This window comes from Galeopterus variegatus, unplaced genomic scaffold (genome assembly GCF_000696425.1).
Source record: "Galeopterus variegatus unplaced genomic scaffold, G_variegatus-3.0.2 Scaffold1204, whole genome shotgun sequence".
Taxonomy (NCBI): domain Eukaryota; kingdom Metazoa; phylum Chordata; class Mammalia; order Dermoptera; family Cynocephalidae; genus Galeopterus; species Galeopterus variegatus.
In genome coordinates this window covers 391,029-409,032 of record NW_007727315.1, presented here as the reverse complement: position 1 = coordinate 409,032, position 18,004 = coordinate 391,029, and the positions used below count along the sequence as shown (strand labels likewise).

The 18,004-nt window shown below is 40.1% G+C and overlaps 1 protein-coding gene across 6 annotated transcripts in view; it reads left to right on the top strand.

Moving 5' to 3' along the window:
* The window catches only part of NF2 (neurofibromin 2 (merlin)), an 83,449-nt gene that overhangs the window by 36,792 nt on the left and 28,653 nt on the right, over nucleotides 1-18,004 (top strand). For 3 of the 6 annotated variants that reach the window (XM_008575537.1, XM_008575538.1, XM_008575539.1), the window contains exons 5-9: nucleotides 7,075-7,143; nucleotides 8,022-8,104; nucleotides 10,070-10,145; nucleotides 13,043-13,177; nucleotides 16,858-16,932. In XM_008575537.1, coding sequence (XP_008573759.1) covers nucleotides 7,075-7,143; nucleotides 8,022-8,104; nucleotides 10,070-10,145; nucleotides 13,043-13,177; nucleotides 16,858-16,932 — 438 coding nt within the window. Of the gene's footprint in view, nucleotides 1-7,074; nucleotides 7,144-8,021; nucleotides 8,105-10,069; nucleotides 10,146-13,042; nucleotides 13,232-16,857; nucleotides 16,933-18,004 lie in introns of all 6 variants that reach the window. The other 3 variants (XM_008575534.1, XM_008575536.1, XM_008575540.1) reach the window with 2 other exon arrangements.

Below are 18,004 nucleotides of genomic sequence, written 5' to 3'. Positions count from 1 at the left end.
TATCAGCACCGCACTCTCCCAAGTGAGCCACGAGCCGGCCCTATAGCCCACTTCCTGATGGAGAGGATTTGAAGCAAATGGAACTAGAGATTGGAGCAGGGATGGGAACCCTGGTGTCGGGGGCTGCCTAAGTTAGCAGTCAGCTCTTGCCCCTCACTGTCTAGTGTGAGAGAGGTCTTGGATAGCAAGCACTGCCTTTCTTTGAATTCCAGTTTCATTTATGTGATCACACTAGTCCAAGCTTTTCAGTAAGTCATACTCGTTCCTTCTATTATATTCAGCTTGTTTTCTTCCACAACCTTTCTGAGACAGAAAGTAACTTTAAAAGTATGGAGGGGAAAGTGAATTGAGCTCATTAACACATGGAATGTAATTATGCGCAAATGTATTCATTACAGTATTTCAGCTGTTCCAACGATATAGACACAGTTAATTCCAAAGCATAAAGAAACAATTACCCTGGAAGTATAAATACAAATACTAATCACATGGTTCAGTTAACAAGAACCATATTGCTTGGTTGGAGTTTGAGTTATGCTTGAATCAAAAGTGTGGGCAGGCTTTTTTTGGTCCAGTCACATGACACACCAAACCATCTTGCAATGTTTAAGCCACCTGTTCGATTTCATATTGACAATTTGGTGTTTGAAATGTGTTCTTATTAAAAATGACTTTGGGAGAGAATGGTATGTAATTTATGAATCTTGCGGTGCTGCCTGCAGACTCCTAGCATTCAGAAGAGAGAAAAGAAAGGTAGGAGAGGAGGCTTAATGTTTCATAGTACTCTTTAATATAAATCGGGAACAGATTGTCAAAATGCAATTCAGTTAAGAAATTGAGTACATGGTAAAGTATAGGTAGAGAGTGGCAAGAGTTGAGGCTGGAGAGGTCTGCAGGGGATCAGATCATAAAGGGTCTTAACTTTATCCTCTGAATGATGCAGAGCCAGTGAAGGGTTTATATTTTAGATGGTGACTTTCATGGCTATATGAAGGACAGATGGGAGTGAGAAAAGTTTGGAAACAGGGAGACCTGTTATAGGATTGTGGTTGTCATCCCGGTGAGAAACTAAGTTCACACCTTAGGTAGTGGTTGGTTGGATGGGAGGAAACTGACTTAAATATATCTAAATATCAAGCATCCAAGAAGGTAAAATGACAATGTCCTGAACCCAGTCAAAAATTGCCAGACATGCAAAACATCAGCGAAAAGAAATAATGACCCATGATGAGCAGAAAACTCAATGAATATTCTTTTCTTTTTTTTTTTTTTGCATATCCTTTTACAAATTGACATTTTTTCCTCACTTAACATTGATTTTGAAATGTATCAAAGTTGTCTGTGTAAGGGCCAGCCCATGGCTTACTTGAGAGAAGGTGGTGCTTGCTGATAACACCAAGGCCACGGGTTCGGATCCCTACATATGGATGGCCAGTTAGCTCACTTGGGAGAGCGTGGTGCTGACGACACCAAATCAAGGGTTAAGATCCCCTTACTAGTCATCTTAAAAAAAAAAAGTTGTATCTGTAGATGTAGCTCCTTGATTTTTAACTGCTTTGTGGTAGCCATTGATAAATAAACCCTCTTCTGATGAAGAGGTAGATTGTTTCCACCTTTTTCCTTTCAGTGCTTTACTGAAAATCCTTTTGATTTCTTGTGTACATGTGCAAAAGTTTCTTCCCCTTAAGATAGATTTCTAGAAGTAAAATTGCATAGAATTGACAAAAGATGCGTATCTAAATACCAAAAACATTTAAGTTTATAAGAAAAAGACCAATAGTAAAAAAATGGACACAAAGAATATGAACAGGCGCATTTTAGAAGAAAAAGTGGGAATGGTCAGTAAATACAAAAAAGATCTTCAGTCTGCCTAATAATCAGGAAAAAGAAATTAGAGCAACAGTAAAGTAACGTTTCAAACCCCTAAGATTGGCAGGGATTAATAAATTGGATAACTGCATTGTTGGTGCTCATCTGCTTGCTAGAGGGAACATGAATTGGTAGAACCTCTGCAGAGCACCAGGTGTGGTGGGGACCAGTCAACTTGAGGAGACATATCCCACGCTGACTCCCCGAAATTCCATTCCTAGGTGGCTACTCCAGAGGAACTCCTGCATGGCACATCCTTTTCACTTAAAACTGTCAGAACAGATATACCCCTCCTCATTCTTTTTAACTGCTGAACAGAATTTCACAGAAAGGAGGGACTGTGGATTATTTAAATATATCTTTATTGGTGGATATTTATGTTTGTTTTTCTTTCTATTGTGTTTCTGTTGTTTAAACAGATGCAGTGTAAACATCCTTGTATGTACTTCTTTGGGAACATGTAAACTTCTCTATGGTAGATAACCAAGAAATGGCATAACTGGGTTGAAGGATAAGAACATTTAAAATTTAAGTAATGATAAGTGAAAGAAATTGAATATTGTATTATTTCATTTATATGAAATGTCCAGAATAGGCAAATCCATAGAGACATAAAGTAGAGTTAGTGATTGCCAGGGGATAGAGGGAGGAGGAAATTAGGAGTGACTGCTAGTCAGTGCAGGATTTCTTTTTGGATTGATAAAAATGTTCTGGAATTAGATAGTGGTGATAGTTGCATAACATTCTGAATATACTAAAACCCATTGAATTGTACACCTAATGTGGTAAATTTTATGTATGTAAATTTAATCTCAATAAAAAATTTCAATAGATTTGGCCAAATTGTCCTACAGAATCCTAATTTAACCTCCAACAACACTGTGTAAGAATACCTGTTTTTCTACATCCTCACCAACAGTAGATACTATCAGTCTTAAATTTTTGCTAATCTGATAGAAAAATAGATTTAAAAAAAATTCCCATTTCCTTGATTGCCACTGGGGTTGAGCATCTTTTCATAGATTTATTGGCCATTTGTGTTTCTTTTCTCCGTGAATTAACTGTTTACAACTAGCCCATTTTTCTACTATACTGTTTATCTCTTTGATTTGTACTCCATATATTGACATTTTGTCTATTTTACACATCAAACTTGACAATCTTTTTCTTTTTATGTTTCAAGTGATGTTTAGAATGACTTTAACCATTTTGTTCTGGTATTTTTACGGATTCTCATTTATAGGTTTAATTCTTTAACCATCTGGAATTTAATGACGTGTGTGGTAGAGATCTATTTTTTCTATATATGTAGTATATTAGTCCATTTTTGTTGCTTATAACAAAATACACGGAACTGGGTATTATATAAAGAAAACAAAATTTGTTGCTTACAGTTTCTGAGGTTAGGAAGTTCAAAGTCCAGAGGCACATCTGGTGAAAGCCTTGGTGGTGGCAACAGTGATGGCAGAGTATCACATTGTCAAAATGGTGGAGCAGAGAGCCTAACCTCCTCATTCACTCTCCTTTTAAAGCCCTCCAAACCATGCCTCTAACCACCATGATTAATCTATTCATTACAGCATGGTCCCACAATCTAATCACCTCTTCAAGGCCCCACCATTCAATTACTATGATAGGATTTCTCACCCTCAGCAGTTACAGTGGGATTAAGTTTTGGGGGGGACATTCAACTCAAGACATATACTATACTAATCAAATCTTTATGTTTTTGTGAAATCCTGTTAAGAGCATTCAATCTAATTTTTCATATATAGAGAGGAAATTAATATCTAGAAGAAGCCTCTGTTTAACCTAATTATTGACTCCAAGAGTCTTTTTAAATGGTGAACTCCCTTCTTGAAGTTAAATTCACTTGGTTTACATCAGGGGTAGACCCAGGCTTTCTGGGGTCTGAAGTTTATATAATTTAGGAGGTTCTCCTTAATGCAAGAATATAAAATTAGGTGCCAGTCCATGCAGGTGCAGAGACCTCAAACCCAAGCTTCCTTTGCTTCACAATTAATTCACCTGGTTGTATTATCAGAATGCATCTGTTATATAAAAAGATGAGGAACAGCCACCTCCATCTCTGGAGTGGTATGACTTTCTTTTATATTTACTATCTGCCACAACTTCAGGATTTTTTTCTTCCTTTGTTTTCTAAAGAGACATTAAGAGCAGACACATACATCAAGGTGGCTTTACTGTTGGAAATGGAATTAGTCCAGTGGAGAAGTTCTTACAGGAGGGTCTTTGCCACCTCTGCATTGCTCGGATGTAATGTATTTGATCAGTGAAGTAGCTGGGAGCTCGGTGTAATAATGGAGATGGTTAATCTTGCAAGCCTTTGGAACCTGAATTTACAACTTTAACTTTGCATATCTGCTTACTTTCGCATAAGAGTTTGGTCAGCATCGTTGAGAGGTTTGCAAATACCACTAATAGGGCTTTCTTTAGCTTCCTATGCCTTCAAAAATCGGGGCGGCAAACATTAACTAGTATCATCATAAGTAATGCAGAGGATAACATAATAATAATAATACCTAAATTTCACCTTGAGCCGGGCCCTATGCTAAAGGCTTACCTGGTTTGTCTTACTTCATCCTCATCACCCCCTGTGAGGCAGGCATTATTATGACCCTCGCTTACAGATGAGGAAGCTGAGGTTTAGAGAGAGGATACTCCAGAGCCCCCACTTAAAGGTCCTCTAAGGCCAATGCTCACGTTTGACAAATAAGAAAACAGTCTTAGAGAGACCTGAGATCTTTTGACATCAGGTTGCATGTGCATTTTTATTTTTTTGTCCTTTTTGAGACCGGCCACACTGCGCTCAGCCAGTGAGCGCTGTGAGCGCACCGGTCATCCCTATGTAGGATCCGAACCCACGGCGGGAGCGCTGCAGTGCTCCCAGCGCCGCACTCTCCCGAGTGCACCACAGGCTCGGCCCAGCATGTGCATTTTTAAAACTTCGCAGGTATTATTTCATTTAATTCCTACAAGAGCCCTGTAAAATAAATAATATTATTATCCCCGTTTTACAGGTGAGAAAACTGAGACACAAAAATTTCCAGTGTCACGTAGGTACTAAGTGAAAGAGCTGGGATTGAACCTTAAGGAGCCTGCACCCAGAACCAGGCTCCTACCTGCATGTTACAGCTGCCTCCTGAAGGAATGCTGTTAAAACTCAGCACAGTTACGACTTCTGTCTCTGGGCCTCCCTGAAGTACAGAGAAAACAAAGTCCTTTCACTTTTTTAAATGAAGAAATGCCTAGACAGTGTTATAAAAGCTGTGGCATATTTAAAATGTTTAAATTTGACTAATTTAACACTCAAAAAAACAGTGCAGTACAATTCTGTTTGCAAGATAATTTTGAGATTCATAAGAAATAATTCATGGGTCTTTTACAGTCAGGGCGATATGGGAATGAGGCACCATTTAAGGTTATGATGAACATCTTTCAATCCCACATGTATAGTTTGGTGGATGACTTCATTTGAAGAACATACCAGAAGTCTAACTTGAGGCTCTTTGGAAACAAGAGGGTGGGCAACATTCTGACTTGATTTGGTGGTCTGTAGAACCACCAGCCTTATATCTGACCTTTCTTTTGTTTTTGCAATGTTTTTTTTTTTTTTTTCCTTTTTGTCCTTTTTTGTGTCCGGCAACGGATCGCAACCCTCAGTGTCACGCCCGTACCGGACCGGGACCGGCAACGGGATCGCAACCCTCGGCGCTGCGCCCACACCTCGCTCAGCCAGTGAGCGGGAACCGGTCTGTATGTGGGATCCGAACCCTCGGCGGGAGCGCCACCGCACTCCCAAGCGGCGCACTGTTAGCAGTGCGCCACCAGGCCGGCCCTGTTTTTGCAATGTTGATAGCTAAAAGGATAAATATTTATAGAAGCTTGGTTGTTTTTGGTTCTTTTTACCACAAACAATAAAGCTTGGCATTTTTTTTTTTTTTTTTGCAACCCTCGGTGTTGCCCCCACACCTCGCTCAGCCAGTGAGCGGGAACCGGTCTGTATGTGGGATCCGAACCCTCGGCGGGAGCGCCACCGCACTCCCAAGCGGCGCACTGTTAGCAGTGCGCCACCAGGCCGGCCCTGTTTTTGCAATGTTGATAGCTAAAAGGATAAATATTTATAGAAGCTTGGTTGTTTTTGGTTCTTTTTACCACAAACAATAAAGCTTGGCATTTTTTTTTTTTTTTTTTTTTTTTAAAGATGACCGGTAAGGGGATCTCAACCCTTGGCTTGGTGTTGTCAACACCACGCTCAGCTAGTGAGCCAACCGGCCATCCCTATATAGGATCCGAACCCGTGGCCTTGGTGTTATCAGCACTGCACTCTCCCGAGTGAGCCACGGGCCAGCCTTAAAGCTTGGCATTTTAGTGTAATTAAACATACAGCTGATTGATAAGAGATAGGCTTTGATTTCATATTCTACTGTATGTTTCATAATTATTTTCTTTCAAACATTTTTTCATTTTGATTATTTCCTTATCAGACTTAAGTTTTCTAGGAAAGAAGTGTTTTTGTTTTTGTTTCTTTTAAGTCAGGGAATAAATTTCCAAGTCATTGTCCCCAGAGGAATAAATTAAAATGCAGGGCCTATTTCCAGCCTCACTAGTGATTTCTCTGCAGCTTTAAGAAAATCAATTAGCCTTTTACTGGTTTCTTTGTACAATAGGAATGACAGTGTTGACATGAGATTTTTCCAAAGTATTTTTCAGATCCTTGTGTGAAAGGTATTAAAAATATTGCCTGCATTATTCCCAGTTCCCACCTAGCAATTGACTCCAATTACCAGCCACTTAGAAGCACTTGTAGGCAGGATTCTTATCACATGCTGCTAATCACAACTTTCACAGTTGTGTTTTGTTGTTTCAATTCAAAAGCTAATGTTTTGGAAGTGACTACTTTCTTTGAGGGTTAGAAAACATAACCACATTTCCGTTACAGATGTCACATTCTTTTTAACACATCACCCATCCATCCCTTATGGGATTTTGCAACTCCGTTCATAGATATAATCAGCTTTGTATTTTCATTCAAGGATAACAAACTAGCAAGGTTGAAATCTTGACTTGTCATCAGAATTGAATTGTTCCCCAGAGCTGGGAGGGAATAAGACTGAGTAGATCCCTGTTCAGAAATGGCAGTTGTCTTCAGAATCCCAATTGCCCTCTCTTTTCTCCTTCCAGTATGGTGACTACGACCCCTCTGTTCACAAGCGGGGATTTTTGGCCCAAGAGGAGTTGCTTCCAAAAAGGGTAAGAAACCAAATTCCCTGTTTAGGACATAGCAGATTTGTGGTCGGACTTGAAGGAATGTTGGAAGTATGTGGCAAGGACATTTTTATAACTATTTTATGATAAATCTTGAGTAGAGTGTAGAATCTGTTAAGAATATTAAAAAACAAAGATTCGTGGAGTTAGTTTGGAGTTGCCAGGACTGGCATGGCCTGTATGTGTTTCTCTAGTGTTGTCATTTCTTTAAAGCTGGTTGAGCTGTTTCTTGAAAGCTGGTTGAGTGTCATTGATTCCCAGGGGAGGAGAATGGAGCAGTGTATGAGAGAATGGCTTGGGTTTGGGGAAGTGAGCTGTTTGCAGTGGCGAGGGCAGGATAGAGGAGGTGTGAGGTAGGGGTGGGCATTGTGGTTTTCAATCCTTGGTGCTGTTCATCTATTTCATTAGCCACAGAAGCAGGCCCCTCCCTTTTGCTGCTTCTGATTTTATGGCCCCACTCATCTGTCTCTGGGTAATAAAGGCCTGCTCCTCACCTTTCACTGCCTTTCCTGGCCTTGGATGGCTGCTGTGTAGGCGGAGTCCCAAGATTAGTGGGCATTGCTCCTGGCTGAGCTTTGCTGCCAGAGGCAGTCTCTGGAATGTACAGCCCAGGCAGGAAAGGGGTACCACTGCCAGACAAGGGTACGCCAAGGCCTTATTCAACAGCACAGCTATCCCAGTTGCTCCTGCAATGAATGGTACTTGTTTACACTCCCACCTCTGTATGTGACTATCTCCCTGTGTTGGCCTTTTTAAAAATAGTTTTGCTGTTTTGTAACAATGATGCATAATTATAAAAATGGCAAGCAATATTCAAAATTACTTTGTGTGTAGGTTTTTTATTTTGCTCTATTTTTTGGTAGGTAATAAATCTGTATCAAATGACTCCGGAAATGTGGGAGGAGAGAATTACTGCCTGGTATGCAGAGCACCGAGGCCGAGCCAGGTGAGGCCACGTCATCATTGGTTTATGTTTCTTTATGGGCTATGTTTTTTTTCTTAAAGAACTACAAAACTAGGACATGCTTGTTGAGCAAAATACAGTGCCAAAGTACGTGAAAGAAAAAGGGAGAGCTGGAAGTAATGTCAGGCCACAGTTTCATGAGTGTCCTTCTGATATGTGTGGTATGATATGTATATACAGACCTACTGCATTCACTGGTAATTTAATTTAATTTTTTAAGAATTCTATTGTGTGGATATCCCATTGTTTTTATGTCCATCCCCCTATTGATGGCATTTGGAGTATGAATCTGTAGGTTTTCCACTTTTACAAAAAGTTCTGCGGTGCAGTCATATTACTATACAATCGTAAGAGTAGTTCTGAGGATAGGTTCTTTAGGAGAATCTCTCGGTCAAAGGATGTGAGCATTTTGCATTTTGACAAGTACCACCAAATTGCCCTTCAAAAAGGTTGTACTATGTGTGCATGCCCATCAGGAGTGTTATGAAAGTGTCTCCCCCACCCCATTCTATCCTTAGCACTTTTTATCAATCCAATTTTTGTAATCTAAAAGGTGGAAAATTGTGTCCTGTGTTACAATTAGCATTCCCCTCATTATTTTAGGAATTTATCATCTTTTATTAGCCTTTAAAATTTTTTCTCTTCTTCAAATCAACTTCTTACAGATAACATGCTTTCTTTTTAACTTTTAAAAAAGTGTAATATGCTTACTGAAAAGTAGACAAATCACACGTATACTGCTCCATCAATTATCACAAAGTGAAAACTACATGCAACACCAGGGGAAGAAGTAGCACATGATACCCCCTCCCCACTCCCCTACCTTCCTCCTCAAAGGTAACTGGTCTTCTGATTTCTTTCTTTTTTTTTTTTTAAGCTTTAAGCAAAGGAGCAATAGTCTCCTGATTTCTAGCTCCATACATAAGTGTTGCCCATTTTAAAATTTATATAAATGCAATCAGTCAGTTTCTATTTTTTGTGCTTTTATTGAGCATCATATTGTGAGATTTGGGTTTGTGGCATGTGGCAATAGTTTTATTCATTTTCATTGCTGTGTAGAATTCTACTGTATTAATATGCCACATATTAATTATCCATTCTGTTATTGATAGACATTTAGTTTGTTGGGTTGTCTGCTGGTTTTTGCTGTTGGAAATGTCAATTTCCCAAAGTAATTGTACCAATTTACAAGAGCAGCGTGTGTAATTTCTGGTTGCTCCACCTGCTCACCAATACTTGGCATTCTCTCAGACTGAATTTTTAAAATTCATTTGAGATCATTTTGAGATGGGAGAGAGAAGGAAAAGGACAAGGTCGTAGGGAGACTTGAGTTAAAATATTTTGATACTAAGTCTATTTGGGAGTTTTCTGCAAGTCATTGCTTCAAGAGCTTACCTTAAATTTGACTTATAACTTAAAAGTAGGTGATCTGGTTTGGGTTTTACAACCCAGAAAGCTCTTGCCCTAACCTCCAACAATACCCAAAGAGGTAAAATCAGAAAGTAGCTGTCAGGTGGCTTGCAGAAAGAGTTGTTTTGTTCCCAAAGCCTTCTAGGTAAATAAAGCACACAAAGATAGAGCAACAACTTAAATAACATTTGAACATCCAAATCCTTTTCAGGATAGAAGATAACATGTCACATGTTCTTGAATTATTTGAGATGGGTGACACTGTTTACCAAGGGCAAAGTGTGAAATTGAAGCCAAGAGACATCATAATGAATCTGTTCTCTTATTTTTATGAGGATGGGAAATTCTGCTTCACCTCGATGTCTTTAATAGACTTGGGGTTGGGAAGAGCTTTGCTGGTATCTGCTCTGGCTCATGTCTTCTGACGGTGATATGGCTTGAGAGGAATGGCAGGATCAGAATGCTTAGCTTGGCCTGGGCTTGCTCTCCACCCTTCTCACTTAGCTCCAGTGACACTGTCTTCCATTTACCTCACAGGGATGAAGCTGAAATGGAATATTTGAAGATAGCTCAGGACCTGGAGATGTACGGCGTGAATTACTTTGCAATCCGGGTGTGTTGAAGCCTCTCCCAAGTTCCCTGTCTAGTAAACAGAGACCAAAATCAGGGCCAGACTGCTAAAATGGGTTACTTTTTCATTCCTGAGTGATAGAATCTTTTATGGTTCAGTGGTAAAGAAGAAAAGAGGAAGGGGAGAGAGGTCTCAGAGCCTCATTTTCTATTTTTGGACTTCAATTAGATCATAGGTAATTAAGTGTCACTTGAGTCTTGGGGGACTAGGGTCTGGTTCTGCTCTCAGCAGAAACCTGTTTGAATGCTCTGAGTGTAACATTTGATTATTTCTGTCTCTGTGAGATCTCGGCCAATAAGGATCACCTGTAAATACTTTCTTCCCCCAGGCATAAGGAAAGTAAAGCTGCTTTTATAGATTACTGATTTGTTTGGGTGAGGACTCTTGTTCTCACTATGAGGCTAATTGGTTTTCTGTTCAAACCATTAACAGTCCACTGTCCCCTGGGAGCTCACTGCTTCTGCCTGTGTGTTCAGCCCAGGTCCGGGCCTTTAGAATGTCTTTCTCCTCTGGGTCGGTTGCTGAATGCAGTGTATAGGCAGCTTCTTCCAAAGGAATGCGTGTGATTTGCCAAAGCATTTTATCGCTGGTTCTAAACTGCTTATGTTCTAAACTGGATATGTAGATGTTAAAACAGCCAGCTGCAGTGGTACCCCTTTGTCTTCATAGTTATGCTTTACTTTTCTTTTTTGGGTTCCTACAACTTTTGTATTAAATTTGAGTAAATTGAAACACATTTTAAATAGTCTAGGATAGCTTTTTACTTCATTTATTTGTTTTCTAAATAGGTATTTCTTGGATTACTTTACATAAAAAAATAAGGCACTATGTATAGAAATGTTATTTCTATATATAATATACCATAGAATTACTATATATAGTAAGCAAGTCCCTAAAATATGTTCCATAATAATAAAGAAGGTTGTTTTCTAATGTTTTATTAATTTGTATTTGCTAATTTTTGGTTTCTTTAAGGTCAGACTTATTAAACACAGTTTTGTGGTTTCATCAACCTGATTCTGCTGGCCCCATGTGCCTGCCACTTAGATTCTACAAAACTAGAGTTTTATTGTTTTCAAAAAGCAGTTTCTTATTAGAGAATATTCCTGCAACAGACAGACTAACACTATTTTTTTAAAGTGTTTTTTTTTTTTTTTTAAAGATGACTGGTAAGAGGATCTTAACCCTTGATTTGTCAGCACCACACTCTCCCAAGTGTGCTCACCGGCCATCTCTATATAGGGATCCGAACCCGTGGCCTTGGTGTTTTATCAGCACCACACTCTCCCAAGTGAGCCACGGGCCAGCCGTTCATGTGTATTTCTTATATTGAGCAATAGACAAAGCTAAAGGCTATTTTAGTGTCTTTCATGTTAGAGTTCTTGAAATTCCACCATTAACTACGGAAGCTACTTGCCGTGCTCAAAACAATTTAAAAGGGGCTGCTTGAGCCCCCACCTCTCTCTGTTATCATGTTAGGAGACAGAGGGCAGAATCCTTTTTTTTTTTTTGGTTTAAACAAAATAGTCCGAAATGTAATAAAATACCTTATTTTCCAAAACGTACTGTAGATTTAAAAGTAGAAGGCCTCCTTCTGCTAACACAGTTTTGAAAGCTTTGCAGACAGCAGAAGAATCTCTCATGGTTTGCCTGACTTCAGGGTTTTAGGAGTAAAAAGATTTATCTTGGAAAACGCTTCATCTGATGCCTGCTGTTAGACCACTACTCATCACAGACCAAGCACCTTCTGAGGTTGCAGATCTGTTTTTTTGCCCCTGAGTCTTGGTTCAATTTCCTTGTTGTCACCAAGGGGTCAGGTGCTGTAGTGTCCTCATGCAGGGAGTTTCCTTCCACCATGAAACAAGGGCTGGACCACAGCGCTGGCAGATGGGCCTGCACATGAGAATGTGGCCAGTGGGTCTACAGCTGGATCAGTGACATGGGAGCCCAAAGCACTTGCCCCAACATCCACTCTCACTGTTGACAAGCACTGCTGTCAGAGGTATAGCATACATATAGTCAATTAATTTTTTTTTTTTTTTTTTGTCTTTTGTCTCTTTCCGTGTCCGGCAATGGATCGCAACCCTCAGTGTTGCCCCCGTACCGGACCGGGGACCGGCAACGGGATCGCAACCCTCGGTGTTGCTCCCGTGCCTCGCTCAGCCAGTAAGTGGGAACCGGTCTGTATGTGGGATCCGAACCCTCGGGCGGGACCAAGCGGCGCACTATCCAGTGCGCCACCAGGCCGGCCCTAGTCAATTAATTTTTTAAACAGCTTTATTGAGGTATAATTTATATATAATTCATTTTGATATTTTTTTCAACATTTGATTATTAAAAAGTCCAAACATACAGGGAAATTGAAAGAATTTTTCAGTGAATACCCACATATACTCACTACCTAGATTTTAGAGTTAACATTTTACTATACTTGCTTTATCACATTGAGACTACATTTTAACATAAAATGAGACCATCCAGTCCCAGCACTTAAAATTTTCTTTCTAGTGGCCCAACAACCTTTTCTTTTAACATAAGAAATGTTTAAACCTACGGGTTTTAATTCTCTATCTGTGACAACGTGGTTATTTAATTAGAGGTTATAACACTTAGGTTACCCTTGCTTTAGCCACTTGAGCTAGTGACAGAAACCGCCAGTGATCCCTTTGGGGGACACACAAGTCACAAGAATAGTACAATTTTGCTTCTGCCTGTTCAGGCAGCTAGAAGCCTCCTGGGTTACAAGACAGCTGTGGCTTTTGTTGAGACCTGTTGAAACTTGTTATATGTAATAGTGTGTGCCAGGCTCTTGGAACATTGAATAAAATCTCAAGCCTCAGCTGGAGCTTACAGTGGCTGTTATTTATTGACCTCTACAGAATAAAAAGGGCACAGAGCTGCTACTTGGAGTGGATGCTCTGGGGCTTCACATCTATGACCCTGAGAACAGGCTTACCCCCAAGATCTCCTTTCCGTGGAATGAAATCCGAAACATCTCATACAGCGACAAGGAGGTAGGACATGTCTGTGCTGCAGATACTACTAGTGACCCAGTGGCCCAGCAAAAGGTATTTCCCCATCTCTCCTCCTTACTGGAGTTTCCCCAGCCAGGCTATTTCCTTGTTATCAGTAAAATCCTTTAATTCCCAGGCTTTGGAATTTTTGTTGTTTTTTAAGTGTTTACAGAATGGTATGGGCATCCTTTTTTCAAAGGGTATAACTAAACCCCACTACTGATAAATAAGAGCTCAACTCATCAGGGCTAAACCCCAAAGAACATTTAACAGACAAAAAAAGTAACATTTTTTTTATTACTTGGCTTTCTATTTCTGGTGAAATTCTCTTTTATATTAAGTGTGGTCTATACTGAGCCCCTTCTGTGTGTCCAGTGCTTGGTACAAGTGGTGGAGAAATACATATATACATACACATATATACATATGCACATAAATATGTTGTGTGTATCTCAATGATGATATAAATAATGATATCAGGCTAACATGATACAAGAATTTGAGAATAATTGTTTGAATGATTCAGATGAACACTCTTAGAATTCAAATATTTCTATACAGGATGGTGACTTTTCCCAAATCCTATAGTTTTATGTTTATTCATTTATTCAGTTCAAATATTTCTATACAAAATGATGACTTCTCAAATCCTGTAATTCTGTGTTTATTCGTTCATTAACATTTCCCAAATGCTGTAATCCTGTGTTCGTTCGTTCATTCATTCATTCATTCTTCATTCATTTTAAGTATTTATTAATTTGGCAGCTGGCTGGTATGGAGATCCGAACCCTTGACCTTGGTGTTATCAGCCCCATGCTCTACTCTTCATTAATTTTAAAGGAATTATTGAGCATCTGCTCTGTGTTAGGTTTCATAGGGAAAACAAGGAGGTAGAAAATCCAGTCTCAGCCTTCAAGGAAGTTAAAGTCAAGTAATGACTCAACTGCTATAATAGATAAGTGCAGTAGAAAGGACTGATGATGATGATATAGTGCCTCCACTTACAAGCACTTTCACCTTGACACTCTGATTTAATCCTTATAAAGAACTGCTCTAAAGGCAGGGGACATGTTTTCATTATTTGTGTGTCACATCAGGAAGCAGCGATGCAACTGGGATCTAGTGACCTGTGTCTGATGAATGGAGTAGAAGGGGCTAGGAGCCATGTTCGCTGATGCCACATTCCCTGCTTTTCAGGGAGGCCCAGAGGCCAAGCCCTAAGAGCACAGGGGCACCAGGCAGAAGGAAGTAGGCCTGGACCATGCTCAGCGACCTAGTGGTGCGTGAACTGCCAGGACACAGAGAGGGGAGTGAATAACAGTGGTGGCTTATGTTGTTGCCTGCAGAATCCCGAGACCCCTGAGCAAATTTCCTGTTTTCTCTTTCTTCATAGCAACTCAAGGAAAGGAATGCCAGGGCCTTCCTTAGTTTCCAGTATGTGGTTGAGATCTACTCAGCCATGTTTGATGAAACAGATTGAGCTTCTTAATTTAAAACATTCTGACTTTGAAGTTTTTACAAGTAGTTAGCCCAGTAGGTGAGCATTTAGGTATTTCTTTTTTGAGGTACTTAAATTGAAAGCTCTACATGACTTAAAGCAGTTGGTGTGCATGGTATGGTAGTTTTTCATCTCCCAATTGCATAAAGTTTGTTTACTGCACATCCACATGTTTATGCACTAAAGGTTCCCCAAACACTCGTTCTTCAAAGAACCCAAGGATTAAAGTCTCCTCTCCTATGGCCTGACACAATGTACTCTAGTATACCCTCTCTGGGGGCAAGGCACTGTCGTGTTCCATTATGTCAATAACTCATGCAGTAAGAGGACCTCAAGCTGACTTGACATAATAGGAAGTAGTCTTGGTAGTTAAGCATGACAGCCGTGCTGTCAAAACAAAAATGTTAGTTTATTTTAAGTGAACCATTGATTCTTTGTGTATGCCCTAGCATGGCACAGAGCCTGTGGTTTCCCCACTGCTTGTGGTTTCCCACTGATAGCTCTGGGGTTTGACAGCAAGGCTGAAAATAAGCTCACGAAATTTATGAATAGCAGCCTACACGAGAGCAATACTACTTCTAAGTTAACTTGGCCAAAAGTTAAACAAAGGATCATTTTCTGTCCTCATTGTGCCAACCCCTTGTTGGACACTATGTAACACATAAAAGGAATACCCAAGAATATATCTTTCCAAACATATTTATCTGCTTAGCAAGTCTTTCTTGGGAATGGATATCCTTTTTTTTTTTTTTTAAATGACCGGTAAGGGGATCTTAACCCTTGACTTGGTGTTGTCAGCACCATGCTCAGCCAGTGAGCGAACCAGCCATCCCTATATGGAATCCGAACCCATGGCCTTGGTGTTATCAGCACCGCACTCTCTCGAGTGAGCCACGGGCTGGCCCAGATATCCATTTTTTAAATGTATCTTTGTAATCTGGGATCTGTCTGGTCTCATAAAGAATGGATGAACAGTATTTGCCATTCATTCTTTTTTTTTTTTTTCTTCCTTTTTCTTGGCGGCTGGCTGACATGGGGATCCAAACCCTTGACCTTGGTGTTACAAGGCTGAAACCAACTAAGCCAACTGGCTAGCCTCTTGCCATTTGTTCTTGACATGCTTCTTGTCAGTGTCTGGCCTTGGCTTCTCCTGAGCTACCACCCTATCCTTATCACTCACCTTTCTCTCCACTTTGATTTCAAGAACTGTTTTTCTCTTTTACTGCAGTCCATTATTCTTCATGTTTTATTTTTTCTATTAACAGCTTTTATCAGATTATTCCCATGTTCAGAAACCTGTAGTAACTCCCTGTATCCTGTCACATCAAATCTAAACCCCTCTATCTTTTATTTCTTACCCTACCCCAAGCTCACCCCTGCTTCCTGCCCAGTCTAAGCCCATTCTATCATCTGAGCCACCAAAACAATAATGTCAAACAGAAACACACACACAGTGCTTCTTTCCCCATCTCTACCTTATTTCTATTGATTATCCTGTCCCAAATGCCCCTCCACCCTACCTTGTAGCTACTGTCATACTCTTCTTCAAAGACTGGCTTCAGTCCCCTCCTGCATATGGCAGATCTACTCTGAACCCCTGAACACTTGTGATCTGTACTACCCGATTAGGCACTAATATGTATTATGTTATTTCTTGGGCTGGTTCATTAGCTCAGTTGGTTAGAGCATGGTGTTATAACACCAAGGTCAAGGATTCAGATCCCCACAATGGCCAGCTGCAAAAAAAAAAAAAAAAAAAAAAGTTATATAATTTCTTGAGTAATTGGCTGTTGTTAATCTAGTTCCAATTAGATCGTGAGCTTTGTGAAGACAGGGGCCATGCCTTAGACTTCAGTAGCCCTCCCATTGTTGGCCTCCAGGGCGGGCCCATCAAGAGTGCTTATTTCAGGTTACTAGGTATCCCTTCCTCGCCCCCATGCCTAAAATGGTGCAGAAAGTGCACCTGTAGGATCCTGAGCTTCCACGGCCCAAGACTTGGCACCCTCAACACTCCTAATTTACTGAGGTTTAGTGCCTTGCCACCAGGAAGCCATGACAAGGCATGGCCTCGGCTGGACTGTGGCCAGTGTGGTTGCTGCTTTTGTGGAATTTCCCGATTGGAATGTTCAGTCTAACATTCCAGGCTGTCAGACTGAAACAGTTTTCTGCTTCCTTCTTCCAGTTTACTATTAAACCACTGGACAAGAAAATCGATGTCTTCAAATTTAACTCTTCAAAGCTTCGTGTTAATAAGCTGGTAAGTTGAGATCCTAGTTTTTATTACTGATAACTGTAGCTTTTCTGAGAAATTGAATGCTTTTTTTTTTTTTTTTTTTTTTTTTTAAAAGATGACCGGTAAGGGGGTTTTAACCCTTGACTTGGTGTTGTCAGCACCACGCTCACCCAGTGAGCGAACCGGCCATCCCTATATGGGATCCGAACCCGGGGCCTTGGTGTTATCAGCACCGCACTCTCCCGAGTGAGCCACCGGGCCGGCCCCTGAATGCTTTTTTTTTTAGGAGCAACAGAGTGACATCTTGTGAAGTGTAGAATGATACACACTTTCTCTTTAGCCTAACCTAAAGAATCAAACCTAAATTTTATGGTGAGGAAGTTTTAAAAATAATTTTTATTGAAGTACTTCATACATATAAAAGGATAAGTATCATGTATATATAAGGTATAAAGAATAACAAAAATGAATAGCTATGTGCTCACTACCCAGCTTTAAGAAGTAGCACACTCCCAATTCTGTTGAAACCCCTCATGTTAGCAACTTTCTTTCTTTCTTTCTTTTTTTTCTTAAAAGATGACCGGTAAGGGGATCTTAACCCTTGACTTGGTGTTGTCAGCGCCACGCTCACCCAGTGAGCTAACCGGCCATGCCTATATGGGATCCGAACCTCTGGCCTTGGTGTTATCAGCACCGCACTCTACCGAGTGAGCCATGGGCTGGCCCATAACTTTCTAAGCTCTTCCTTCCTCTTCCTGAAAGGTGATCATGGTTCTGAGCTGTGTGTTTATCTTCTTGCTTTTCATCAGAATTTTATTTTATATATGGCAAAACAAAGATACTAAGTTTAAACTGTGTCTATTCTTCTCTTACTTGCCCATTTTATGCATTATTTTTTGAGATTTATCTATGTTGATTCCTAAACATATAGTCTGTTCATTTTCACTTCTGTATCGTACTCTGTTATATGGATAAATAAATAAATAAATATATATATATATATACACACACACCACACATATATATAATTTTTTTATAAGATGACCAGTAAGGGGATCTTAACCCTTGGCTTGGTGTTGTCAGCACCACGCTCAGC